The 27,873-nt window shown below is 41.7% G+C and overlaps 2 protein-coding genes across 3 annotated transcripts; one reads left to right on the top strand and one right to left on the bottom strand.

The window, feature by feature from the left end:
- Window positions 1-3,243: 3,243 nt before the first annotated feature.
- On the bottom strand, window positions 3,244-12,861 carry commd2 (COMM domain containing 2). The gene is given in 4 exon segments (XM_082967842.1): window positions 3,244-6,366; window positions 6,547-6,576; window positions 6,578-6,630; window positions 12,546-12,861. Coding segments are annotated over 4 exon segments (291 nt in total). The 5' UTR covers window positions 12,616-12,861; the 3' UTR covers window positions 3,244-6,228.
- A 7,309-nt stretch (window positions 12,862-20,170) lies between these two features.
- On the top strand, window positions 20,171-27,837 carry rpl36 (ribosomal protein L36). 2 transcript variants are annotated; one of them, XM_014168663.3, is made up of 4 exons: window positions 20,171-20,310; window positions 26,592-26,686; window positions 27,093-27,227; window positions 27,711-27,837. In XM_014168663.3, exons 2-4 carry the CDS (start codon window positions 26,594-26,596, stop codon window positions 27,798-27,800), a joined length of 318 nt encoding a protein of 105 aa, XP_014024138.1. In that variant the 5' UTR covers window positions 20,171-20,310; window positions 26,592-26,593; the 3' UTR covers window positions 27,801-27,837. The 2 variants fall into 2 exon arrangements, with proteins under 2 accessions (XP_014024138.1, XP_014024137.1); XM_014168662.3 differs by having other exon boundaries at window positions 20,185-20,306.
- The last annotated feature ends 36 nt before the right edge of the window (window positions 27,838-27,873 follow it).

Raw genomic sequence — 27,873 nt, 5'->3', positions numbered from 1 at the left:
GAAAGCAGGTTCACACTGAGCACGTGACAGACGTGACAGAGTCTGGAGACGCCGTGGAGAACGTTCTGCTGCCTGCAACATCCTCCAGCATGACTGGTTTGGAGGTGGGTCAGTCATGGTGTGGGGTGGCATTTCTTTGGGGGGCCGCACAGCCCTCCATGTGCTCGCCAGAGGTAGCCTGACTGCCATTAGGTACCGAAATGAGATCCTCAGACCCCTTGTGAGACCATATGCTGGTGCGGTTGGCCCTGGGTTCCTCCTAATGCAAGACAATGCTAGACCTCATGTGGCTGGAGTGTGTCAGCAGTTTCTGCAAGAGGAAGGCATTGATGCTATGGACTGGCCCGCCCGTTCCCCAGACCTGAATCCAATTGAGCACATCTGGGACATCATGTCTCGCTCCATCTACCAACGCCACGTTGCACCACAGACTGTCCAAGAGTTGGCGGATGCTTTAGTCCAGGTCTGGGAGGAGATCCCTCAGGAGACCATCCGCCACCTCATCAGGAGCATGCCCAGGCGTTGTAGGGAGGTCATACAGGCACGTGGAGACCACACACACTACTGAGCCTTATTTTGACTTGTTTTAAGGACATTACATCAAAGTTGGATCAGCCTGTAGTGTGGTTTTCCACTTTAATTTTGAGTGTGACTCCAAATCCAGACCTCCATGGGTTGATAAATTGGATTTCCATTGATTATTTTTGGGTGATTTTGTTGTCAGCACATTCAACTATGTAAAGAAAAAAGTATTTAATAAGATTATTTCATTCATTCAGATCTAGGATGTGTTATTTTAGTGTTCCCTTAATTTTTTTGAGCAGTATATATATTAGCATGGGTATTGAAAGATACCAGAGGGTGGATAACAGAAAAAGCACTAATATAAGAAGTAGATACATGTATACATTATGATTTTCCTCTGAACTGTATGTGAACCCCTCTGCAATCTACTGGCACTGACCATTAAAAACTAGGACTTCAACCAGGCTGTCCCTATGCTATTTGCTCTCTTTCTCTCTTAAACTGCTAGCACAAAGCCTAAGTGAAAATGTGTTTTTTCACAAAAGATCATGAAAACAAAATAACTGGCCCAAATCAGCTCTACATAATTCAGCAGGGAGGTGTGCAACTAACACACATTATACCCATTATATCAGTGTAGAAATTACGTAACCTACATAGGTATTACCATATCCCTTTCAATTCACATTCCTTGCAGAAAGAACTACTGGCAAACCTTTTAAAACATCCAGAAAGACTGGTATTAGAATGGTATTTATACTTTAAATTACCCATTTTATGTGAATGGATTTGAATGAAAGAATTCTGCCACTGTTTTAATGTCCTAGTTTCATATTTTTTTCTTTACCTCCAACTCTATATATCCAAGTAAGCCTATCAGGACCTTGGGGATCAGATTTACCATTATACCCATTGATCAAATGTATAACAGACAGACACTGCTCAAAATAAGTTATTTGTGATATCTACACTCAGTTTCCACTTTATTAGGTTCACCACCCTATTCACGAAAATAAATTGCTCCTACATACACCAAGTCCAGTGGTCTTGGCTTGCCAGACACTAAAGCATGCAAAGAAGTATTCAGGTATTCTGTTACTGTTTGTTTGAACTTTCGAATGTGCAAAATGACAGCACAGTCTGTGATGGTCTTTTGTAACTCAGAAAAGTTCCAAAACTGTTTTTTAATAATTCCAACACTCAACACACAGCTTGTACTGACTGTAATAAACTCCAGCTGCACTTACAAACTCGAACAGTCTATCTCATTTCCCAGTTTCATCAAGTATTAAACATTTGGCTGTAAGTGATGAACAGTTGAATCTATTACCTCAGGAAAAAAGCCTGAAAAAGGAAATACTGATACTAGGAAATACATTTTGGGAGGTTTAGTGTACTTTGATGTAGGTTTGATGTACCTACTGTAGTTATTGTAATTCATGTTACATATATTTCTAAATCCCACATGGTGATCTCATGGAACCTTTCTGTTTTTGTCTTGGCCACTAGGGGGAGGTGGTATTTTTATTCTACAGTACATTAGACTCACAGCAAATACAGAAAAAATGAGGGAAATTCTCAGAGTTACAGTAGCTTACAACAAGGTTGACTAGGTGTGTTCGAGGTAAACTTTTGCAGAAAGCAGAAAGACGATCTTTGGGGAATCCTTTGCTATAGGGTATGGGAACGGGGCAAAGCACAGACAGTGAGAGAACAATGTAGTATGCAACTGTGAGGGACAGTCTTTGAAGCACAACCTTGAGAACTATGGGTTCCAGAAAGCATCTTTAAATGTGTCAACAATGCATAAAAATGTGGTCCTCTTTTTTCCAGTCGAAGCAAGACAGTCGAAGCAAGACTGCTCAATGTGTGCTTTGCGTCACCCAGAGAAAATGATGATCTGACGAACTGGGTTTGTCTTTGTGTAATATAACAGTAGGCTATGAAAACTCATGTAGTTTCATCCTTCAAGACATTTACAAGTAAGAAACTTTGTCTTGAAACTTTTTTTATCAGGGTTATCCTTGTGTTATTTTTGCTCTAATGTTCTATTATCATTACTCTATTTTATTATTCTACTATGAGAGATACTAGATACATACTATGACAGCAATTCACTGTAATAGGTACACACGTTGCAATTCACTGTAATAGGTACACACGCTGCATCTGGCACAAGTGACGATTAAACTGATTTGGATTTCAAAGACTACAATAATGGGAATGTTTGATATTACAACATTGACGTGTGCTAGCTTTTTTAGTAACGCATTCATTTTTTGCAAATGTATGCCTTTATTACGATATGATTTATATTGCCTGAATACTCAACGATGATTAACACCTCAGTTATGTGTGCCTCTATCAGGGTTGTGGTCAAATGCATGTCATTTAAAGTCAATTTAGCCATTGAACAAAAATCCAATTCAATTTGAAAATGTTCCTAATTGCAAAAGCATGGAACAGAATTTGGGTATTCCAGAACTGTAATTTACATGTAAATAAACATAACCCTGTTTTATGTTTTTAATACTGCAGATAGAATGCTCTGTGTGCCAGAGATGGTACCATTCAGCTTGTCTGGGGATGACAAAGGACTTCAGAGTCAAAATGATTGGAAGGGGCCTCTTTGCTGTTAAATTACAGACCTATAAATAATGACTGTTGTGCCTTGTAACTACTTAAAAATGTGGAACTGTTGCACTAAAAATGCAAACATTGATTTGGCATACAATTTAATATTGTAAACATTATACAACTTTATGTAAACATTGTCTAACTTCATGTAGAACAAATTGCACTTGAAATTAACATTTCTTTCAAGATATGGCAAATAAATGCATATTTTCACTTTTTTCTAAGACAATCACTGGATTAGATTTCTTCATCTTTAAACGCAATATTTGAGATTGTATGTATTTCTATCAAATCAAAACTGGAATTTCTACTCAAAACAAAAGTTGTAAAAGTATGCTAGACATTTATAGAATAAATCATATCTAGTTTGATGATTCTGTGACACACTGTGAACTAGTTATTGATTTTTACATTTTTAAATGTTTTTTGGCGAACGTCTGTTGAATGTCCATCGATTAATGCAATGCAACACCTACGCGTCTAGCCGGGCAGAACCTCAACCACACACTGATCCAAGTCTGTTTTGTGTTTCCCCTATGATGATCTAGTTAATTGAATGGATTGGATATATAGCAAAATGTATTTTATTCTGGTGACATGATGATCGATGCTTGGCTGCCATTTGACAAATAAAAATCTTGCTCTTTTGTCTATAATAATCTCATCATGTAGTAGACTATACCCGCACTGTTTCTGCAAGCTATTTGCTAGAGCACACATGCTAAAACCATGGGAAATTAACCACAAGATATTTTTATGTGCACTACATCATGCACAGCCTTTAACCCGCAACAATTCAATTTGATGGAAAAATCTTTGGTTGGAAAATGCACATATGGTTATGTAGATTTTAGAACCTTTGACTGAAAATCTGTTGCCAATTGGAAGGAAACCTAGCTAGTGAAGTGGTTTGTTCACAGAATTCTTGGCAAAAATGTACTCACAAAAAATGTATAGATGGCAATATCTAAAAATCCTGTAAACAATTTAACAACATTGCTTTATAAAATTCTAAGTAACATTCAGCCACTCATACTCTTTTTGGAAAAAATCATTCAAAGTCATGGAATACATTAGTCAGGCATGCATAAGGCTAAAAACATGGACAATCTACATCCGTAATGGCTAATTTTAAGTCTACCTTTGATCTGAATCTTTCTGAAGTACCAATGTAAACCGTTTGATTGATGTAAACAGACAATGCCCACATTCTGAATCCTCTACATAATAAAGTGCACTGTTCTCTCACCCACTACTCATCTTCCTCTACAATTGATCCGTCAAGAGAATCAAGGCTATCCAAACGATGTCAATACAATTTGAAGGTGCACAAATTAAATGATCAAAGATTATGAATGCAACAGCACTGCATGATTACGACTGAGGGCTTTTGCCAAGTACCGTTTCTACAAGGTTAGAAAAGGTGCACCAGTAAACTCTGTCCATACCACATAGAAATGTCCAAAATGCCCTCCCTCCCACCTAATTCTGATACGGTTATTGTGATAGCTTTATTACTTGACAATATTTGATCGCCATTAGCTAAATGAATTAGAATAGCAGTGCCCATCAGTGTTTACATTCAACACCCTAGCGCAGCCTCCTTGTCCATTTCCCTGATCAGAATAAAACTGCATAGGGCCTAGATTTTCTAAACATTTAATCCAGATCAAAATGATCCTGTGTTGTTTCAATCCTGTTACCCCATTGAGATCCCACTTCATTTTAGAAAGACAATATTTCACCCCCAAATGTCATGGGATCATATAAAATTATATTTATTGTGGCATATGATGTGGTATGTAAGAGATGTGATTCAGTTCTCTCTTGCATCCAAAAGCAAGGAGGGGCCACATCTGAAGGGGGAGCAGAATTTAACACAGGATCATTTCAATCAAACTGTGCCCAGGTGATAGCATTCTCTCTAGTTGACCTGTGCCATTTTTCTTTCCCTTATCCGGATTTCCCACCCAGATCCGAGCAGATACAGTAAGCTCCAAAAGTATTGGGACCGTGACAAATATTTTGTTGTTTTGGAAAATCCTGAATGAATCATGAATAATGACGAGTGTGAAAGTTAGACGCACAAATATCACAACAACCAAAAAATGCTAACCTCCCATGTTATTTTAATGGAGAGTTTAGCAAGTCTAGGGGGTATGATATTTGTGCGTCTAACTTTCTCATTCGTCATTATTTCCGATTCATTCAGGACTATCCAAAATCATGGTAGCATCCGCATGAATGTAGAAGTGTTTAGAAACATTCAATTCTTATTTACAATAAAAGTGACAATGCATTATTTACCATTCATCACCTGATATGGATGAAAATACCCTAAAATTAAAGCTGACAGTCTGCACTTTAACTTCATAGTCATTGTATAATTTGAAATCCAAAGTGCTGGAGTACAGAGCCAAAACAACAACAAGAATTCACTGTCCCAATACTTTTGGAGCTCACTGTATATGGAAGGAGATAAGAGGTAACCACTTTAGGCAACAGAGTTGTATCCTATGTGACAGATACCCATCTCCTATCCCTGATGCAGGGTAATCTGTAACACCCTCTGCTGGCAGGGCTCAATTCAATGTTGACAGACAAAAAAAACAAAAGAAACGATGTCACGTTGGACCCTATTTGCTGTTACACAGGGTTCCAAGGTCTGGGAATAGAAGCCTGTTTGATGTTGCACAGGAATCTGTGTAAGAGGGACTATTTGATGTTGAATGCTTTCAGATCAGTGAAGTCCCAGTTCAATAATGTACACAGTTGTGTCAGTGGGGGAACCCTATTTTTAGGGCATTCCTCTGACACCGCCTGGTATAGAGGTCCTGGATGGCAGGAAGCTTGTCCCCAGTGATGTACTGGGCCGTAGGCACTACCCTCTGTAGGCCGAGCAGTTGCCATACCAGACAGAGATGCAACCAGTCAGGATGCTGTTGATGGTGCAGCTGTAGAACTTTTAGAGGATTTGAGGACCAATGCCAAATCTTCTCAGTCTCCTGATGGGGAAAAGGTGTGGTCGTGTCCTCTTCACGACTGTCTTGGCGTGCTTGGACCATGTTAGTGTGGCAGTGAGTGGGTCAGTTCACTGAGGATGTGTCAGATCTCCTTCCTGTGGTCCAAGTAGAGCTGCAGCAGCAGCTGATTCGGCTACTCTGTGAAGGCCAGCACCGAGTCCTGAAAGTCCACCTCAGGGATCTACAACACATACACACACGGTTCAGGGCAGGCTTCATGCTAATGTTCATTCCAAACTCAAAAGGAATAGTTTCCCGGACTCATCCGAGAGCTGCCTCAAAATGAGTGTGCTATGTAGAGAGTAAAGTCGGTGAGTGTGCTAGCTCTAGAAAGGGGATAGGGCTCTCTGTAGCCACTCACAATGAGTTTGGAGCTCTCGGTGAGCAGGTAAAATGAGTCCCTCCACACCATGCTGTAAGGTTTCTGCGTCAACACTCAGCTTCCCTAGAGCACACGTTTAGAGGGGAAACTAGTTGGCTACAACAGTCTACCATGTAAAACTTATTGGACAATTTAACAGAATGACAGCATTGCATGGATAAGATGTTTTGTTGGAAGGTTTATGAAAGCTTGGAAACTAATACTTAGGCAGCAAAAAATGTACAGTTGACAGGAATATGTTAGATAATGTTGAGCCAAACGATTATGCATATTTTTTTAATCATAAAGTTAATTTACGAAAATCGCGATTTAGCAAGCTAGCTGACAAGCTAACATAAGCCAGCTAGCTGGCTAGCTTTATGGGTGTTGTGACATGAGTATGAAATTGTAATTCTGGTTGGTTGTTTTAGGGACTCCTGAAACAACCAGCAAACCAGGCTGTTGTCTTGTGAAACAGTGGATGTAAAGAATCTAGCTAGCTAAAGCATTTACTTAAAATTGAATGTACAATTTTGTAAGCTTGCCTTGCTGATATTTGCCATGCAATGCAGATAGATGAATTAACATTTTGTTCCCTTTCGCAGGAACACTACTCGCTCAAATTCACCAACCACTGATGAGGAAAAAACAGCTATGCCAGCTACCTCTCAAAATAGTGGCAATGCAATGGTCCTGTGACTCCTGTCCAGAGAGAACCCCTAACACCTGTAATATTCATATGTGAATACATACTGAATTATAATTGGATGCATTTTACCGCCGTATCATACTGTGCGGTGATTGGTTAAGACCACCCAGACGGTTGGGTCGTGGGCAGTTGATCGTGGTTGGAGATAGGCTAACATGTAGTTGTAACTAGTTAATAAAGAGTTATGTTAAGAAACATCCTGTGGTTCTGCGTTTTATTATTTTGTACAAAGCGTACAAAACAAAACATGGTGTCAGAAGTGGGATGGTCTTAAAAGATGGATTTTTCTGGAGTTCCTTCACCTCGAATGGACTGGGAGTCTACAAACTTACCCGATGCATGGCGTAAGTACAAACAGCATGTGGAGCTAATGTTCACGGGTCCCCTGAAGGAAAGAGGAGAAGAGGAAAAATGTAGCTACCTGCTCCTCTGGATCGGTGAAAAAGGGAGAGATATTTACAACACATGGACACTTACCGAGGCTGAATCAAAGGTACTGAAAACATACTACGATCGTTTTGAAGCATATGTTGTGCCGAAGACTAATACAATTTTCGCTAGGTACAAATTCCATGAGAAAGTACAGGGAGCTAGCGAGTCTTTTGACCAGTTTGTGACTGAGCTGCGTCTGCTTGTGAAAGACTGTGATTATGCAAACAAGGATGAGATGGTCAGGGACCGTATTGTATTTGGAATACACTCACCGCGAGTGAGAGAGAAACTTTTGAATGTTGGGTCTGAGCTAACGCTGGACAAAGCTATCGACATAGCCAGATCTCACGAGCTAGCACAGGCTCAGATGAAAACCATTTCGCGCCGCAGCACGAGCGCATCACGTGAACAAGCAGTGCACGCAGTCAGGCAGACATCAAAGCACACCTCCGGTGCCCAGAGAGAGCGTTTCAGAACGGAGAGAGACATAACTCCAAAACAGAGCGACACAGACTCAAAACGCCCCAAAACATGTGGATATTGTGGATACAAAGTGCATGGCGAACAAGGAAATTGCCCAGCTAAAGGCAAACAGTGTACTAAATGTGGTAAATGGAATCACTTTGCAAAAGTGTGCAGAGCTTACCGTGGAAAAACAGTACACACAGTGAGTGAAGATGAAATGTCAATCAAAGAGTCAAATGATGATGAACTGTTTATTGATTCAGTGACACAGAAAAGTCACATATCAGAGACAGAGCAAGCCTTTGCTGACATTGAGATAGGAACACAAGGCACAAAGCTAAAGTTCAAACTAGACACTGGTGCACAAGTAAACATTATTCCTCTGAATAAATACCGCAGCTTGACATCTGAGTGCGAGCTACAGCCCACCATGCGCAGACTGACTGGTTATGGTGGTGAACAGCTCCCAGTAAAAGGCACATGCACTTTCAAATGCAAATACAAAGAAAGTGACATGATGTTGGACTTTTACGTTGTTGACACTAGAGCACCTGCAGTGCTAGGTCTTAAAGCATGTTTAGACATGGACCTCATCAAGCTAGTTTTATCAGTAACAGCACCAGTAGAGACAGAAAATGTACTGGAGGAGTTTGCTGATGTCTTTACAGGAATAGGATTATTCCCAGGAGAATGTACCATTCACCTTGACCCAGACGCAACCCCTGTGGTCTACCCACCGAGAAAGATTCCCCTTGCTCTCCGTGCCCGTCTGAAGAAAGAGTTGGAGAGCATGGAGCAATCTGACATAGTCACCAAGGTTACAGAACCGACTGACTGGGTAAACGCGTTAGTGGTGGTGGAGAAACCACGCACAGGCAAGCTCCGAGTATGCCTCGACCCAAGAGACTTGAACAAGGCTATCAAACGGCCCCATTACCCTTTACCGACGCTAGATGGTATCACGCACAAGCTAGCGGGAGCACACTACTTCAGTGTCATGGACGCTAGATCAGGCTACTGGGCTATCAAGCTCACAGAAGAGTCATCTAAGCTTACAACATTCAACACACCGTTTGGACGCTACAGGTTCCGTCGCCTGCCTTTTGGGATTATCTCAGCCCAAGACGAGTTTCAGCGAAAGATTGACGAAGTATATGAAGGCCTCGACGGAGTTGTGGCAATTGTGGACGACATCCTTGTTTATGGTCGAACCAAAGAGGAGCACGACCGAAACCTCCGCGCGATGCTGCAAAGGTCCCGCGAGAGAGGAGTCCGGCTCAACCCCGAGAAGAGCACAGTCAGCGCTACAGAGGTCAGCTACTTCGGACATCTTCTCACAGCGAATGGAATCAAGCCAGATCCACAGAAGATCTCAGCCATAAAAGAAATGGAGCCACCAAAGAACCGTGCAGAGCTGGAAACAGTGCTTGGCATGGTCAACTACTTAGCCAAGTTCGCACCCAGCCTCTCCAATGCTAATGCACCCCTGCGTCAACTGCTAAAGCAGTCCAGTGAGTTTCTTTGGGACAAGCAACACGACATTGCTTTCCAGAATGTGAAAGACTTGATCACGAGAGAACCAGGACCAATCCTTGCCTACTACGACCCCAACAAAGAGCTCAGACTCCAAGTGGACGCGTCGAAGTATGGACTAGGTGCAGTGCTACTGCAAGAAGGAAAGCCCATCGGCTACGCTTCCAAATCTCTCACAGACTGTGAAATCAACTACGCTCAAATCGAAAAGGAGCTCTATGCCATTCTGTTCGGATGTAAACGTTTCCATCAGTACGTATATGGACGACAAGTCATTGTGGAATCCGACCACAAGCCCCTTGAGTCAATCATGAGGAAACCACTAGCTGCAGCCCCGCCAAGGCTACAGAGAATGATCCTTCAACTACAAAAATACGACTTCACAATCACTCACCGTCCAGGCAAAGACATCCCTGTCGCAGACACACTCTCCAGGAAGTTTCTTACCTACAAGGACAGCAGCCTCAGTGAGGGCATGGACATGCAAGTGCACACTGTGTACAGCAACTTACCAGTTAGTGACACGAAACTGAAGGAGATCCAAGCTGAAACAGACAAGGACTCACAACTCACACAGCTGAGGGAAGTCATACAGGATGGATGGCCTGAGGAGAGGAGAAAATGCCCTCAGAGCGTCTCAGAATTCTGGAACCATCGTGATGAACTATCACAGATCAACGGAATCATTTTCAAAGGAGAGAAAATCATTATTCCTACCAGTCTCAGAGAAGAGATTTTGACAAAGATCCATGCTGGACACATGGGCATGGAAAAGTGCAAACAGAGAGCACGGGACATTTTGTTTTGGCCTGGAATGTGCAAACAAATAGAGGACATTGTTGGTAGATGCACCATCTGTCTTGAAAGACGCCCCTCAAACACCAAAGAGCCAATGTTACCTCACTGTATCCCAGACCGACCCTGGCAGGTTGTGGCAACCGATCTGTTCACCTGGAACAACGAGGACTACATTGTAACAGTGGACTACTACAGCAGATACTTCGAACTCGACAAGCTTCACAGCACCACATCTGCAGCTGTGATACACAAGCTGAAAGCAGCCTTTGCCAGGCATGGCATTGTAGAGACTTTAATATCTGACAATGGGCCCTGTTACAAATCAAATGAGTTTGAATCCTTCACAAAAGCATGGGAGTTCACACATGTCACCACAAGCCCACATTACCCTCAAAGTAATGGCCTTGCTGAAAAATCTGTGCAGATTGCTAAATCACTCATGGACAAAGCAAAAGCAGACAAGAGAGACCCCTACCTCAGTCTCCTTGAATACCGCAACACTCCAGTTGACAATTTCAAATCACCAGCCCAGCTGTTGATGAGCCGCAGACTTCGCTCAACCCTTCCCAGCACCAACCAGCAGCTGCAACCTGAGGTCGTCAGCTACAAGGAAATGCATGAAAAACGTGCACAGAGACAACAACAACAAAAGCGATACTACGACAGGTCAGCTAGACCACTGCCACCACTGATCGGCGGAGAGTCAGTTAGAATCCAGGAGCATGGCCTCTGGAAACCAGCAGTCGTCATCCAGCCAGCTGACACTGAACGTTCATATCACGTCCGCACAGCAGAAGGAGCAGTGTACCGCCGCAATCGTCGTCACTTACTGAACACAAAAGAACAACACACTGATGAGATGAACTGTTCCCCTGAAAGAGAACGTGATGGACTAAACACACACACAGCACAACATACACCACACTTACCTGCAACACCACAAGAGCTGTTGACTGACACAGAAGCATGCTCAACATCATATCGCACAAGGTCAGGAAGAGAGGTCAAGCCCAGAGCTGTCCTCGACCTGTGAAATGTCAAAGGGTGTAGGCGGATCGCTGCCCTAAAAGCGTTCCAGACTGTAAACTTGTTATTGAAAGTTCACTTGACATGCTTTGGTATTGTATTTGTTTGAAATGTTAAGATGTCATTTCTACAGTGAAAGCTGAGTTGCTGAGAATCCCTTGTTTGAAAAGTTGGATCATTGTTTCAGAGTCTATGTTGATTCAGTTGGTGTATTATGCAATATAAATGGTTACTTACCTTGAGTTCAAACTACAGAGCATGTATCCAAAAGAAAAGCTTAGAATATGTAAAACATTTGTATTTTGTTTAAAAGAAGGGGGATGTAATATTCATATGTGAATACATACTGAATTATAATTGGATGCATTTTACCGCCGTATCATACTGTGCGGTGATTGGTTAAGACCACCCAGACGGTTGGGTCGTGGGCAGTTGATCGTGGTTGGAGATAGGCTAACATGTAGTTGTAACTAGTTAATAAAGAGTTATGTTAAGAAACATCCTGTGGTTCTGCGTTTTATTATTTTGTACAAAGCGTACAAAACAAAACAACACCAACCCCACCTAGGCATAGATATGCGCTCTCCCTTGTCTATATGGAATTTTCACCATTTGCTATACCAACTGTCATTTCAGATCCACTCAAAGGTCTATAGCTGGGTTAGGTTGTTATTGGACAGTAACAGTACAGTTTACAGGCAAAAGTAGCTAGGTAACTAGCCTAACAAAGACAGAGTGTCCTGGCTGTCTGTTGCCTATCAAGCTGTTTTTATTTAGACTCATAATATAGCACTGTATTCGCTTGAAAACACTCCCGAATCGAGTGTTAATTTAGCTAGTCACATGACGACAGCAGGTAACAAGCTAGTTAGCTAGCTGTAATGCTAATAGTCAAAACATTATTTACCCGTAGAGGACACACTTTTCATGCCACTTCGATAGTGATTTTTGTAGCAGATAAGGAGAACATTTTCGCTAATCTAACTCATTTCCTAAAATTAAACTCAGTTTCCTAATCTGCTACGAAAACGCTTACCCACTGAGTCCACCTCTGGCAGAAACCCCAGGTGCTCCTTATGTTTGTCACATAACACCAACAGCATCATTAAAAGTCATTACAGTCCAACTCTTATTGTGCTAAATCGACATATGTACCAAGCTACAAAACAATGAAAAGTTGACTTCTATCATTTAGCTAGCTAGCTTGGCTAATCAAAGTCATATGACCAGGATAAAATTCCATCGCCCATAAAATGAGAAAGAAACAAAAACCCAGTGGAAAAAGGTTCTGCATCACTGCCTGGTGAAAACACAGGACAATCTAATGTCATGGCTATTGAAATTATCACTATTCATCACAATAGGCCACACTATCACCAGGCACTTGAGGGGCTTAATATTAGACAAAGTCTCTAATCTTAAAGAGTGATAACAACCTAGGCATTCTAACCTTGATGTCTGGAAGCTGAGGAAAACACACCTTTTAAGAAGCCTACGCTACATACACGTCTCCAGTCCTACAAGTAGTAGAGGTATGTTTTTCTTTACTGAAATACAATATAAAACGCAACATCCAACAATTTCAAATATTTTACTTAGTTACAGTTCATAAGGAAATCAGTCAATTTAAATAAATTCATTAGGGCCTAATCTATGGATTTCACGACTGGTAATATACAGTGTATTCGGAAAGCATTCAAACCCCTTCCCTTTTTCCACATTTTGTTACGTTACAGCCTTATTCTAAAATTTATTAAATATTTTTTTCCCCTTAATCTACACACAATACCCCATAATGAAAAAGCAAAAACAGGTTTTTAGAAATGTTTGCAAATTTATTCAGACCCTTTGCGATGAGACCTGAGAGCTCAGGTGTATCCTGTTTCCATTGATCATCCTTGAGATGTATCTACAACTTGATTGGAGCCCACCTGTGGTAAATTAAATTGATTGGACATGATTTGGAAGGGACACACACCAGTCTATATCTGCAGCATTGAAGGTCCCCAAGAACACAATGGCCTTCATCATTCGTAAATGGAAGAAGTTTGGAACCACCAAAGGGTAGAGCTAGAAAATTGAAGCCCCTTGGGTGCTGCCATAGTTACATTAGAAGTGCCCATCCAAGAAGGCTAAAAGTCATTGGCCACAGATAAAATTACGTCAAATCACGTTATATGTACAGTAGCTTTGATTGGACTTTCAAAATTTTAGCTAGCAGTCATCATCATGAATCAAGTCGACAATCTACTGGCAAATCCTTTTTAATCCTTGTCAAACGAAGAGAAATAATGAAGAGAAATTATAGATAAAAACGTATCAGTGCTCATCGGCCATTGGACATAAACATTACACAGCAAGTTGGAAATCGTGACAGTGGCTAACAGCAAGCATTGCGAAGCAATCACTAGCCTGATATTCAATGGAGTGGCTGTGTGGTCCCAAATCTGGGATTAGGGGGCTTTTTTCCAAATTTAAAATGATAAACATTCTACATTGGCTATGCTGTCAATGAAGCATGATTTGTGCCGCGCTCAAAACAACTGCTAATTCGGAACTGCGAAAACTTGACAACTGGAAAGTCGGGAATAAACGAGTTTTGACTGGGAAAATATGTTGAACGGTCATCCAACTCGGAATTGTTAATCTGGCCTCTTTCTAGAGCTATGACCTGAAGATCAATGACGTCATCATGATTCGACCTTGTTTTTTTCCAAGTTCCCAGTTGTTTTGAAAGCACCTTCCTGTTCAAGTGAGCACAGCACAACAAGTCCAAAAATGTATTGTATGCTGTTGCATAAATGTAATATGCCAGGGTGATACAGTTGAAGTCGGAAGTTTACATACACTTAGGTTGGAGTCATTAAAACTCGTTTTTCAACCACTCCCCAAATTTCTTATTAACAAACTATAGTTTTGGCAAGTCGGTTAGGACATTACTTTGTGCATGACGCAGGTATTTTTTGGAATAATTGTTTACAGTGGGTCAGAAGTTTACATACACTAAGTTGATGTCATGGCTTTAGAAGCTTCTGATAGGCTAATTTACATATGAGTCAATTGGAGGTGTACCTGTGGATGTATTTCAAGGACTACCTTCAAACTCAGTGCCTCTTGCTTGACATCATGGGAAAATCTAAAGAAATCAGCCAAGACCTCAGAAAAAAAAATGTAGACCTCCACAAGTCTGGTTCATCCTTGGGAGCAATTTCCAAACGCCTGAAGGTACCACGTTCATCTGTACAAACAATAGTACGCAAGTATAAACACCATGGGACCAAGCAGCTGTCATACCGCTCAGGAAGGAGACGCATTCTGTCTCCTAGAGATGAACGTACTTTGGTGTGAAAAGTGAAAATCAATCCCAGAACAACAGCAAAGGACCTTGTGAAGATGCTGGAGGAAACAGGTACAAAGGTATCTATAGCCACAGTCAAACAAGTCCTATATCGACATAACCTGAAAGGCCGCTCAGCAAGGAAGAAGCCACTGCTCCAAAACCACCATAGAAAAGCCAGACTATGGTTTGCAACTGCACATGGGGACAAAGATCGTTCTTTTTGGAGAAATGTTCTCTGATCTGATGAAACAAAAATAGAACTGTTTGGCCATAATGACTATTGTTATGTTTGGAGGAAAATGTGGGAGGCTTGCAAGCCAAAGAACACCATCCCAACCGTGAAGCACAGGGGTGGCAGCATCATGTTGCAGGAGGGACTGGTGCACTTCACAAAATAGATGGCATCATGAGGGAGGAAAATGATGTGGATATATTGAAGCAACATCTCAAGACATCAGTCAGGAAGTTAAAGCTTGGTCGCAAATGGGTCTTCCAAATGGACAATGACCCCAAGCATACTTCCAAAGTTGTGGCAAAATGGCTTAAGGACAACAAAGTCAAGGTATTGGAGTGGCTATCACAAAGCCCTGACCTCATTCCTATAGAAAATGTGTGGGCAGAACTGAAAAAGCGTGTGCGAGCAAGGAGGCTTACAAACCTGACTCAGTTACACCAGCTCTGTCAGGAGGAATGGGCCAAAATTCACCCAACATATTGTGGGAAGCTTGTGGAAGGCTACCCGAAACGTTTGACCCAAGTTAAACAATTTAAAGGTGTTGGGGTTCGTTCCTTGTTCTTTGTCAATCATTGGCTCATTGGTGAAATCCGCAATTAGACTATATCTTTATGTAAATCAATCAAACCTTTTATTAATGCAATTGCAGACAGAAGTTGACAACGGGAACATAGCATGTATGTTTAAGAGTAAGTTATGCAAAAAAGGAAAGTTCCAAGTTGTATTATTATGCTTGCAGTCAACCCCTAGTGATGTAACTGCCCACGTCAACACCCTCTACTCATGAGACCAGGCCCATACACACACAGCTATACAAAAAATAGTTTCATTGTTATCTAAAGGCTCAGCAGTCATTGTCCACTCCCCAAGTTGATTTATAGTGGTATGTCTGACTAGTCTCTTACCTCTTTCACTCCCCTGCAGGGTTCTGTGTCTATGAATCTCTTTTAGCCTTGAGGCCCTTTCTCACAGACACCCTGTTTTGACTGCAATAACTCACACATCTCTCAGACTGTTTCTTTATAAGAGGCAGAGACTATAAAAGAATAGTGGAACAATTTTAAACCTTATTATGAATATATATTGTTAATCTGTAGTCTAGGACCCTATAAATGTAGTGGGGGAGGGGCCTTATAGCCCTTCCCCTTCTATTAATACAACATAAGTGTAATCAATTATTATAATACATCAAACATTTGGTGCAGCCCCTATCATGACCCCAAGGTGAACCCCATCAAAGGCAATGCTACCAAATACTAATTGAGTGTATGTAAACTTCTGACCCACTGGGAATGTGATGAAAGAAATAAAAGCTGAAATTAATCATTCTCTCTACTATTATTCTGACATTTCAGATTCTTAAAATTAAGTGGTGATCCTAACTGACCTAAGACAGGGAACTGTTACTAGGATGAAATGTCAGGAATTGTGAAAAACTGAGTTTAAATGTATTTGGCTAAGGTTTATGTAAACTTCCGACTTTAACTGGCCTACTGGTGTTCTTCCATGCCGTCCATGGGAGGGGTGCGTCACTTGAGTGGGTTGAGTCACTGACGTGGTCTTCCTGTCTGGGTTGGCGCCCCCCCACCCTTGGGTTGTGCCATGGTGGAGATCGTTGTGGGCTATACTCGGCCTTGTCTTAGGACGGTAAGTTGGTGGTTGGAGACATCCCTCTAGTGGTGTGGGGGCTGTGCTTTGGCAAAGTGGGTGGGGTTATATCCTGCCTGTTTGGCCCTGTCCGGGGGTATCATCGGATGGGGCCACAGTGTCTTCTGATCCCTCCTGTCTCAGCCTCCAGTATTTATGCTGCAGTAGTTTATGTGTCGGGGGGCTAGGGTCAGTCTGTTACATCTGGAGTATTTCTCTTGTCTTATCCGGTGTCCTGTGTGTATTTAAATATGCTCTCTCTAATTCTCTCTTTCTCTCTTTCTGTCTTTCTCTCGGAGGACCTGAGCCCTAGGACCATGCCTCAGGACTACCTGGTATGATGACTCCTTGCTGTCCCCAGTCCACCTGGCCGTGCTGCTGCTCCAGTTTCAACTGTTCTGCCTGCGGCTATGGAACCCTGACCTGTTCACCGGACGTGCTTGTTGCACCCTCGACAACTACTATGATTATTATTATTTGACCATGCTGGTCATTTATGAACATTTTAACATTTTGACCATGTTCTGTTATAATATCCACCCTGCACAGCCAGAAGAGGACTGGCCACCCCTCATAGCCTGGTTCCTCTCTAGGTTTCTTCCTAGGTTTTTGGCCTTTCTAGGGAGTTTTTCCTAGGGAGTTTTTCCTAGCCACCGTGCTTCTTTCACATGCTTTGCTTGCTGTTTGGGGTTTTAGGCTGGGTTTCTGTACAGCACTTTGAGAATATCAGCTGATGTACGAAGGGCTATATAAAAATAAATTTGATTTGATTTGAAATTTGATACTTCGCTGCAGCTGCCACCACAACATCTATTTTCTGTGGCTTACAGTTGATAACCATTGCTATGAACACTAAGAAGCCAACATTATTGAAACATATATCACTCATTGGGCTATCCTTCTGTTCTGGCACAGCTTTACTATTTACAGGGATCCACTCAGAATCACTCACCCTTGATCCACCCTCCTGTACTTTCTTCACTGCCTCAGCATACGACACCTTCTGCACTACTCTGACCGTGGCCACCTCAACCTGCCTCTCTCGCACCAGACACCTCCGATCCCCAGCAACATGGGTACCCCTACAGTTGGCACACACAACTTTCAACCGAAACTACACATTTCTCTGTCCCATGTCCTCCTGCACACTTCCCACATCTTGGATGTGGGAAGTGTGCATCTTCCTCCTACAGAGTGCTGTGACATGCCCCTAAACATGACACCTATAACACCACAGTGGATTTGGCAGAAAAGCTCTAACAGCATAATTCATATATCCTAACATTACTTTGTCAGGTAAAGACTAAAAAGAACACTTCTGTTTCACCAAGCTCTCCGCCGGGTCTGCATCACACCAAACAGTGGGTGCCACAAACACCCGGAATTTTCAACTTCAATTGCTCCACCTCCACACTTAACTCTACCCCAGAAATCACTCCCTTCAATGGTGCCCTGTATCTAAGCGTAAAGCAAGATACAGGTCTTTCCCCAAATTGCGCCTGCTCCCTCTGATCTTAACAAAAACAAACAAACATTACAAGTCCACTTCGGGTTACCTTCACCGACTCAACAGCACTTACCACATTCCACCCAACCTGAAACGACCCATGGACCAGCCAAAAGGCGTGGATCTACCCTCTTCAAAAATCTCACTCCAACTGGACCAAACTTATTTCTATCATAACCTTGTCCATCAATGCAAGGCTTGGGCTCCGAGCACCTCATCATACCTTCCACCTCTTCTATTTCACCTCGAACTGGTGTCTGGCTCACTCTGTTTGAACTTGACACCAATCTTCCTCGACATACCCTCTCCCTTGTTATTGCCATCTTCAACACATTCACACCAATCCTTTGCCTACCTCAGTCTTTTTAACCTCATCTCTCTTTCTCTCTAATCCTCCTCCCTTAACCGACTCATGAAAATATTTTCCACTTTTCCAAGTCATAATCTCTTTCTTACTTCCTTGAGGGCCATGCTAAGCCCTGAACTCGACCTACAGTCATCCAATATCTGCAGGTCCTTTCAGCCATTCCTTGCGCTTGAGTTTTGCCTCTGATCTAGCTGGTAGTTGTAGTCCAGAGTTGGAAAATTACTGATTGGATAGAAGTTTCTCTGTTAAATACAAATAAACACTTAAGAAATAAATGGTTGTGATCATTTACCCAATTATTTTCTTTTTTGATTTTCTTTATTCAAATATAAAAACTTTAATATCTAGAGTGAGTGGGTCGAAAGCTTCAAGTCCCTCGGTGTCCACATCACTAAGGATCTATCATGGTCCACACACACCAACACAATCATGAAAAGGGGCACGACAACGCCTCTTCCCCCTCAGGAGGCTGAAAGGATTTGACACGGGCCTGCAGATTCTCAAAAAGTTCTACAGCTGCACCATTGAGGGCATCTTGACTGGCTACATCACTGCTTGGTATGGCAACTGCTTGGCATCCGACCGCAAGGTGCTATAGAGTGTACATCTGTTCTGCCTGCGGCTATGGAACCCTGACCTGTTCACTGGATGTGCTACCTTGTCCCGGACCTGCTGTTTTGGACCCTCTCTCTACCGCACCTGCTGTCTCTAACTCTGAATGATCGGCTATGAAAAGCCAACTGACATTTACTCCTGAGGTGCTGACCTGTTGCACCCTCTACAACCACTGTGATTTTTATTATCTGACCCTGCAGGTCATCTAGGAACGTTTGAACATCTTGGCCATGTTCTGTTATAAACTCCACCCAGCACAGCCAGAAGAGGACTGGCCACCCCTCAGAGCCTGGTTCCTCTCTAGGTTTCTTCCTCGGTTCCTGCCTTTCTAGGGAGTTTTTCCTAGCCACTGTGCTTCTACATCTGCATTGCTTGCCATTTGGAGTTTTAGGCTGGGTTTCTGTACAGCACTTTGTGACATCGGCTGATGTAAAAAGGGCTTTATAAATACATTTGATTGATTGATAATGCGTATGGCCCAGTACATCATTGGGGCCGAGCTCCCTGACATCTATACCAGGTGTTGTCAGAGGAAGACCCTAACAATTGTCAGACTCCAGTCACCCAGGTCATAGACTGTTCTCTCTGCTACCGCACAGCAAGCGGAACAAGTAGGACCCTGAACAGCGTCTACCCCTAAGCCATAAGATTGCTAAATAGTTAGTTAACTTAAATAGTTAACCAAATAGCTATCTGGACTATATGCATTGACAATTTTTGCACTCATTGTGTATTTATTATGTGTTTTACTTTTTTATTATTTCTCTTTTCTTTCTCTCTGCATTGTTGGGAAGGGCCGTAAGTAACGCATTTCACTGTTAGTCTACACAAGTTGTTTTCAAAGCATTTGATGAATAACATTTAATTTAATTTTGTTCATACTGCTGAGAGGTCTAAATGATTTACTTTTGGATTATATAGCTAGCTATAAAAAAAAAAAAAGCATTGAAAAACTACTGTCTGAGTGGTCCGCACCCTCATGTGGCGCTAGAAAGATTTTGCAGATGTTTTACATTTTATTAAAAACCCTCATGACCCAGCATCCACCGCTAAGCGTTCCTTCCGGTTTGTCCGCCATTAAAGAAAGTAGGTAAGAATTATTTTGAAGAATTACTATCAGCTGAAATCAATGGCATCCTTCGTTTATCACCAGTTATGATAGAACCAACATACGGTTTAGTTGTTACCAAAAGCATGGCGCCAATATTGTGGTGACAAATAATATAATTTAGCTGAAACGTTACCGGAAATTTGTTGCGTTGACATGACTTTCCCCTACATATGAGACTCGTATCATATCGCCTTGTTGCTGGATTTTCGTAACGACTGCAGTCAGATGACATGTATGTCTAATATAGTCGGACTCTAGTCATTTTCCTCGACAGAAGTAAGCAACTACTAGATAGCTAGATAGCCAACTAACGTAGCTAACATTGGTAGCATTATGTCTGTTTATAACAGCCATATTTGGTTCACGTTAGCTAACTTGCTTAATCAAGTGGCCTTACGCCTCAATAGGTTAGACTGCTAGTTGTGCTAGCTTCTTCTGCGCCACTTTTAATATTTGGGTTACTATGAAGTATTTAGTGATGACCACAGTTTGTGTAACGTCATGATTTCATGTCTACTATTAACTAGTTACCACAAACAGTCATAAACTCCGCCCATTTATACAATGTATCTTAGGGTGTGTTCTTAAATTCACTCCGGAGTGCCAGTGCTCGCTGTGGTCGTTAGATTGTCCGTTTCTAAATTAAGAGCGTTCGGAGCGCACACTGGACCCTCTGTCCGATGAGTAGGGTCGATTCGAGGGCGTTCAAGCACCCAGACTAACGTTGGCTAGCTATTTCCAGACACAAATGAGAAAATCTCACTCTTGACCATTTTACTCACCCTAGTAGAGCTGGTTATGCTGTTTGGATGTTATCAAGTATGTTTTTACCTGTAACAGCTGCTGGCAACAATTTCATTATGCTTTTTTTGCACACGTTTAATGACACATGCCATATTTAATAGTTGTTGAGTGTTCATAAATTCATCAGTTATTCTGCTCTCTGTCACACTCAGATGAGTGCTCTGAAATCGGAGTAGATAGCAGCTATCTATATACCTGTCTGTAGTTTTCTGATTATCCCTGTTTTATTTAGCTCTGGTTGTCTTAGTCTAATAGATGGTCAAAAACCTGTAGAATGATATTTATAGTTAGCTCACTCCCAGTATTTTTCTGTTGTTCAAGGCTCAAACTCCCATGATTCCATTTGGCAAAACCACTCCCACATCACTTATTTATTTGGATCCCCATTAGCTTTTGCAGAAGCAGCAGCTACAAGTAACACCACTGATAGACAAGGACAGTCACACAAATTTGAAATACAACAATATACGAACAATACAACTAATACAACATAAATTGGGTTGATGTTGCAGCTCTGGCAACCATTGGGCCCTTTCCAAATAGACTTTTCATGGTGAATTACTGTATTGGCTGTTATTTTTGAAAACACTTTCAGATGCAGCAGGTTTAGCTACTTAGCTAGCTAGCATTGCTAATAGCACCAAAGATACAGCAGGTTTTAAACATAAGAGATTAGGATTCTGTAGTGATTTGCCTGTAAATTTCATAATAAATGTTGTTTTCTAACAGGCCTACCTGTTTAAGACGTCCTTATATATAGATGTCCTTATATATATTCCCGAACATGTTTAAACCTGTTTTCGCTTTGTCATTATTGTGTGTAGATTGCTGAGGATTTTTATTCATTCCATTTTAGAATAAGGCTATAACATTACAAAATGTAGAAAAGGCAAGGAAGGCATCTGTATACTTTCCAAAGGCACTGTATGTGGATGATTTATGAAGCTAGGCTATTGATTTTATAGTCAAAACATTTCTTAGACATTCAGGCTATGGTAAGGGCTGTTTCCTCGTCTCTGCTGCTGCTGCCTCCGCTGTATTCTACTCAATCCCAACATGCTTTTTAACTTTGCTATTATGGACACAGCAACATAAGGAAAGGCACCAATTCTAGGTTGTTTCAGAACCGTGGACAGCGACCACATGCGACGCGAGCGATATTAGTGTTTCACCATTTATTTTTACACAATATAACCATATACAATTTCAGTATCACGTGATGGACTGGGCTATCCCCATGGCCTCCGCAATGGATTTGTCCCCTCAGACAGGTGTCTTGTGCACCATGGGATTTTTTTCATTGCGACTGCTCGACTAAAGAAATCTTGGTCGACCAACAGCCTATCAACCAAACAATCGACTAAATAGGGTCAGTCCTATGTATATTTTATTGGTGGCATAAAGACCGATATAAATATTTCTGTGAAATGCTATTGGTCGGACTCTATTAATGACAGTATCGACTTTAGGTATCAAGGGGACTGTTTCGGCTAAAAGCATTTGATTTTGCAACCGCATACATTTTGTGGGATTTGTGTGCCCATTAACTGTTTTCTCCCTGTAACAAAAGGAGATATGAAGTGTTGCCTAGTTACACTGCCTTTTCTGAGAACTCTATACAAAAATTGTCCGACAGCTAGATACCAAGATTCTTACAGGGTTCAAGTTCAATATCTACTTTAACAGATGAATTCTTAATAGACACAATAGTATGTAGACACCTGACATTGAACATCTCATTCCAAAATCATGGGCATTAATATGAAGTTGGTCCCCTCTGCAGCTATAACAGCCTCGACTCTTCTGGGAAGGCTTTCCACTAGATGTGGGAACATTGCTGTGGGGACTTGCTTCCATTCAGCCATAAGAACATTAGTGAGGTTGGGCGATTAGGCCTGGTTCGCAGTCAGCGTTCCAATTAATCCGGAAGGCTTTAAATGGGGTTGAGGTCAGGGCTCTGGGCAGGCCAGTCAAGTTCTTCCATACCGATCTCGACAAACCATTTCTGTATGGACCTCACTTTGTGCACGGTGGCATTGTCATGCCGAAACGGGAAAGGGCCTTCCCCAAACTGTTGCCACAAAGTTGGAACCACAGAATTGTTTAGAATGTTATTGTATGCTGTAGTGTTAAGATTTCCCTTCACTGGAACAAAGGGGCCTAGCCCGAACGATGAAAAACAGCCCCAGACAATTATTCCTCCACTAAGCTTTAGTTGGCACAATGCATTGAAGCAGGTAGCGTTCTCCTGGAATCCGCCAAACCCAGATTTGTCCGTCGGACTGCTAGATGGTGAAGTGATTCATCACTCCAGAAAACACATTTCCACTGCTCCAGAGTCCAATGGAGGCAAGCTTTACACCACTCCAGACGATGCTTAGCATTGCACATGGTGTTCTTAGGCTTGTGTGCGGCTGCAAGTCCATGGAAACCCATTTCATGAAGTTCCCGACTAACAGTTTGGAATTCGGTAGTGAGTGTTACAACCGAGGATAGATTATTTTTTACGCGCTTCAGCACTCACCGGGCCCGTTCGATGAGCTTGTGTGGCCTACCACTTCGCGGCTGAGCCTGTTGCTCCTGGACTTTTCCACTTCACAATAACAGCACTTACAGTTGACCGGGGCAGCTTTAGCAGGGCACAATTTTGACCAACTGACTTGTTGGAAAGGAGGCCTCCTATGAAGTTGCCACGTTAAGTCACTGAGCTCTTCAGTACGGGCCATTTTACAGCCAATGTTTGTCTATGTACATTGCATGGCTCTGTGCTCGATTTTTATACACCTGTCAGAAACTGATGTGGCTGAATCCACTCATTTGAAGGAGTGTCCACATAGTGTATGATATAACGACAACTTATAGTGCCATAAATGCAAGGACAAATAAATCTTATGTCAAACGATTTGACAAATGTCACCAAACTATGAGAAGGGGTTGAACAGGTTTTTTCAACTCGTGAATTTGATTGAATATAGCCATGTTCACCCCTTATATATTAAATGTAATGACATTAAGAAAACAATGGCAGATTACTATCAATGACACTTAACAGCAGTAGGAAATCCTCACTTGTACCCTAGTTTGTAGAAGGACCCAGAAAGTATTCACACCCCTTGACTTTTTACACATTTTGTTACAGCTGGAATTTAAAATTTATAAAATTTAGTGTTTCACTGGCCTACACGAAATCCCCATAATGTCGAAGTGGAGTTACATTTTTTTACAAATTAATTAAAAATGAAAAGCTGAAATGTCTTATGTATGCTTGCCATAAAGGGGTTGAATACGTAAGTTCAGGAGTAACACTGTGCTTAACAAGTCACATAATATGTTGCATGGACTCGCTCTGTGTGCAATTAGTGTTTAACATGATTTTTGAATGACTACCTCATCTCTGTAACCCACACATACAATTATCAGTCAAGCAGTGAATTTCAAACAAAGACCAGGGAGGTTTTCCAATAGCTTGCAAAAAATGGAATCCTGTTGGTAGATGGGTAAAAAAAAAAAAAAAAGCAGACATTGAATATCCCTTTGAGCATGGAGAAGTTATTAATTACACTTTGGATGGTGTCTCACCCAGTCACTACAAAGATACAGGCGTCCTTCCTAACTCAGTTACTGGAGAGGAAGGAAACTGCTCAGGGTATATCACCATAAGGCCAAAGGTGACTTTAAAACAGTTTTAATGGCTGTGATGGGAGGACTAAGATGGATCAACATTGTAGTTACTCCACAATACTAACCTAAATGACAGTGTGAGAAGGAAGCCTGTACAGAATAAAAATATTCCAAAACATGCATCCTGTTTATAATAAGGCACTAAAGTAAAACCGCAAATAAATGTCAAATTAACGCTTTGTATTCAGGACAAATCAAATACAACACATCATTGAGTACCACTCTTCATATTTTCAAGCATGGTGGTGGCAGCATCATGTTATGGGTATGCTTGTCATCAGCAAGGACTAGGGAGTTTTTTTTTAATGATAAAAATAAACGGGATAGAGCCAAACAGACACATTCACCTTTCAACAACCTAAAACAACGGCAAATACACACTGGAGTTGCTTATCATGCAACTTATCACTGGAGGGCTCCCGAGTGGCACAGCGGTCTAAGGCACTGCATCTCAGTGCAAGAGGCATCACTACAGTCCCTGGTTCGAATCCAAACTATCACATTTGGCCATGATTGGGAGTCCCATAGGGCGGCGCACAATTGGCCCAGCGTCGTCTGGGTTTGGCCGGGGTAGGCAGTCATTGTAAATAAGAATTTGTTCTTAACTGACTTGCCTAGTTAAATGTTCCTGAGTGGCCTAGTTTGTTTTGACTTAAATGGCTGTGTAACAAAAACATTTTTAAGAATATTGTACAGTCCAGTGTGCAAAGCTCTTAGACTCACAGCTGTAATTGCTGCCAAAGGTGCTTCACAAAAGTATTTACTCTGGGTTGAGTACTTATCTATTTTGTATAGACCATTGACACTTTTTAAAATTAAATCCACTTTAACACAACAAAATGTGGAAAGAGTTAAGGGGGTGTGAATAGAGTGGCGTAATTGTCCTTTAAATGTTCATTGCAGTTGACAATACTGTGATGGCATTGTAGGAAAACATTATTCTGGTAAGGCCAGACAAGGGATTGTATCCACAAAGCATCTTAAAGGTCCTAGGAATCTTGTAAACCTGTTTAAGACACACAAAAAAAAAACTGTAGGTTGTCGGATGATGTTAAGACACTGCCTAGACAAACTTTGAACCGGGAGTAAAATCAATTCGTAAGTTTCTCAGCTAGTAATCACGTCAGTTTGAGGTACTGCAAAGGAAAGATTGACGCTCATTGGTTATTCCAATCATTTGCAACGTCAATCACGATGAGGCATCATCAAGCTGTGAACTCCAATAGCATGCTTCAGACAACCACCGTGAATGTGGCTGTACATCAAATGTTGCAATGGTGAAACGTTTTGCCTGACAATCACTTTGCCTACTCTTAATTATTGCCTAATGTTGGCATGTATAACTTTGTCGAATTCTGATGGTTAAAGCGGCATCTTAACAAAATTACCGTTATATCAACACACTCGTTGTCACTCCTGTTTAACAACTAAATATCTTTGGCACAATAGGCTTCACGTCTCTTGCCGATAATGTTGCATACAGTGTTTTCATCAAACACAATCAAAGTTAACATAAGCCCTAGATGCCTTATATTTCCCGACTTATAGGCATCTCCAATTTAGACATCTTTTTTATCGACGTGATGTTGCGTTCCAAAGGGATAACATGATCTAGGTAATTAAATTCTTTATTAGCCTCGTGGTTATAAGTATTTAGGCCTCGTGAAATGTGAAGATTTCGATTATTTATTGATCAGACATTTATTATTTTAACAACTCCATAGCAATTGCATGTGGTGCAGGCACCACTGACTCACTGTTCTTTCTTTCCACAGACATGGCTATCAGGTATCCTATGGCCGTGGGCCTTAGTAAAGGCCACCCAGTAACCAAGAATGTGACAGCACCGAAACATGCTCGTAGGCGAGGGGTGAGTTCATCTGACTGGATAGAAACATGACAACCACATATAGTGTCGTATTGGTAGTCTATCAGGTCACTATGTCCTCTGGTAAAGGGTCTGGACCCTTTGCCACAGGTTGTTTGCTTGTCCTAGAACTGCTGGGTGCTGGTTCAAGTTTGTGTTCTAATCCCATTGCTGCCATCAGTGTAGTGATTGAAGGCCGGGGTTCAGGATTCACTTCGGCTGTCTCCTCTACATTAGCGACATGCATACATATGTTCTGAAACAAAGTAGATGACCACAAATGTTTGAACCTGTTATTATGAGATAATGGGCCCAGTGGTCAACAATATGGCTGAAACATAGGCCACAGTTACTGTTAGTTCTAATGGATGCATCTAACTCAGTGTCTCTTTGCTGATTTGTATTTCAGCGTCTGACCAAGCACAGCAAGTTCGTGCGTGACATGATCCGTGAGGTGTGCGGCTTCGCCCCCTACGAGAGACGCGCCATGGAGTTGCTGAAAGTTTCCAAGGACAAGCGTGCCCTCAAGTTCATCAAGAAGAGGGTATGTATGATTCCCCTGCTACTAACCTGGCTGGGTGTATTCGTGTTGGTATTGGCAGTATGGATGCATTTGTCGATGTCAGCTTTCTGCAGCTGCTCTCTTGTGACAGTTTGAGAACAAATAAGTACATTTTTCAAACCAAACAGATTTTGTATTAGACATCTGTTTGGGAATGTTTAGCATTTTGTGCAGCTGTCAAGTGGGCAGCTTTCTGAAATGTGATGGACTGTTTCATTTGTGGAGTATTTATTGGTAAGATGAATCAGAACTATTGGATCAGTAGAACTATTCTCCTATAGTTTGTCCAATCATTTCTGTATTATTGAACTGCTAGCCCTGGAATTTGTCGCTGACATAACTGTCCCAGAAACATGCTTCAGTGTTAATTTCATCCTGAGCATGGTAGTTAACCTGCTCTGAAAGTTGCAGATGCATTTGTTGGGTTTTTCCTGTTGCACATTCTAATGTGTGTTTGCTCCACAGATTGGAACTCACATCCGTGCCAAGAGAAAGAGGGAAGAGCTCAGCAATGTTCTGGCTGCCATGAGGAAAGCCGCTGCCAAGAAGGATTAAGCGGTTCTTGCAAATAAATATTTGTATTTAAAAAATGGAGAGTTGTCAGCTCCTTCCTTGTTTCTCATTTTAG

Source organism: Salmo salar, chromosome 23 (genome assembly GCF_965601325.2).
Source record: "Salmo salar chromosome 23, fSalSal1, whole genome shotgun sequence".
Classification (NCBI taxonomy): domain Eukaryota; kingdom Metazoa; phylum Chordata; class Actinopteri; order Salmoniformes; family Salmonidae; genus Salmo; species Salmo salar.
The sequence above is the reverse complement of the archived record's forward strand: the minus strand, read 5'-3'. Positions and strand labels throughout refer to the sequence as shown.

Excerpts from the sequence above, each read along its gene's own strand:
- rpl36 (XM_014168662.3), top strand. The coding sequence starts at position 20,225 with ATGTTTTACATTTTATTAAAAACCCTCATGACCCAGCATCCACCGCTA. Across the intron at positions 20,307-26,591 it reads TTTGTCCGCCATTAAAGAAA|ACATGGCTATCAGGTATCCT; the intron begins GTAGGTAAGAAT and ends TTCTTTCCACAG. Across the intron at positions 27,228-27,710 it reads TCAAGTTCATCAAGAAGAGG|ATTGGAACTCACATCCGTGC; the intron begins GTATGTATGATT and ends TTTGCTCCACAG.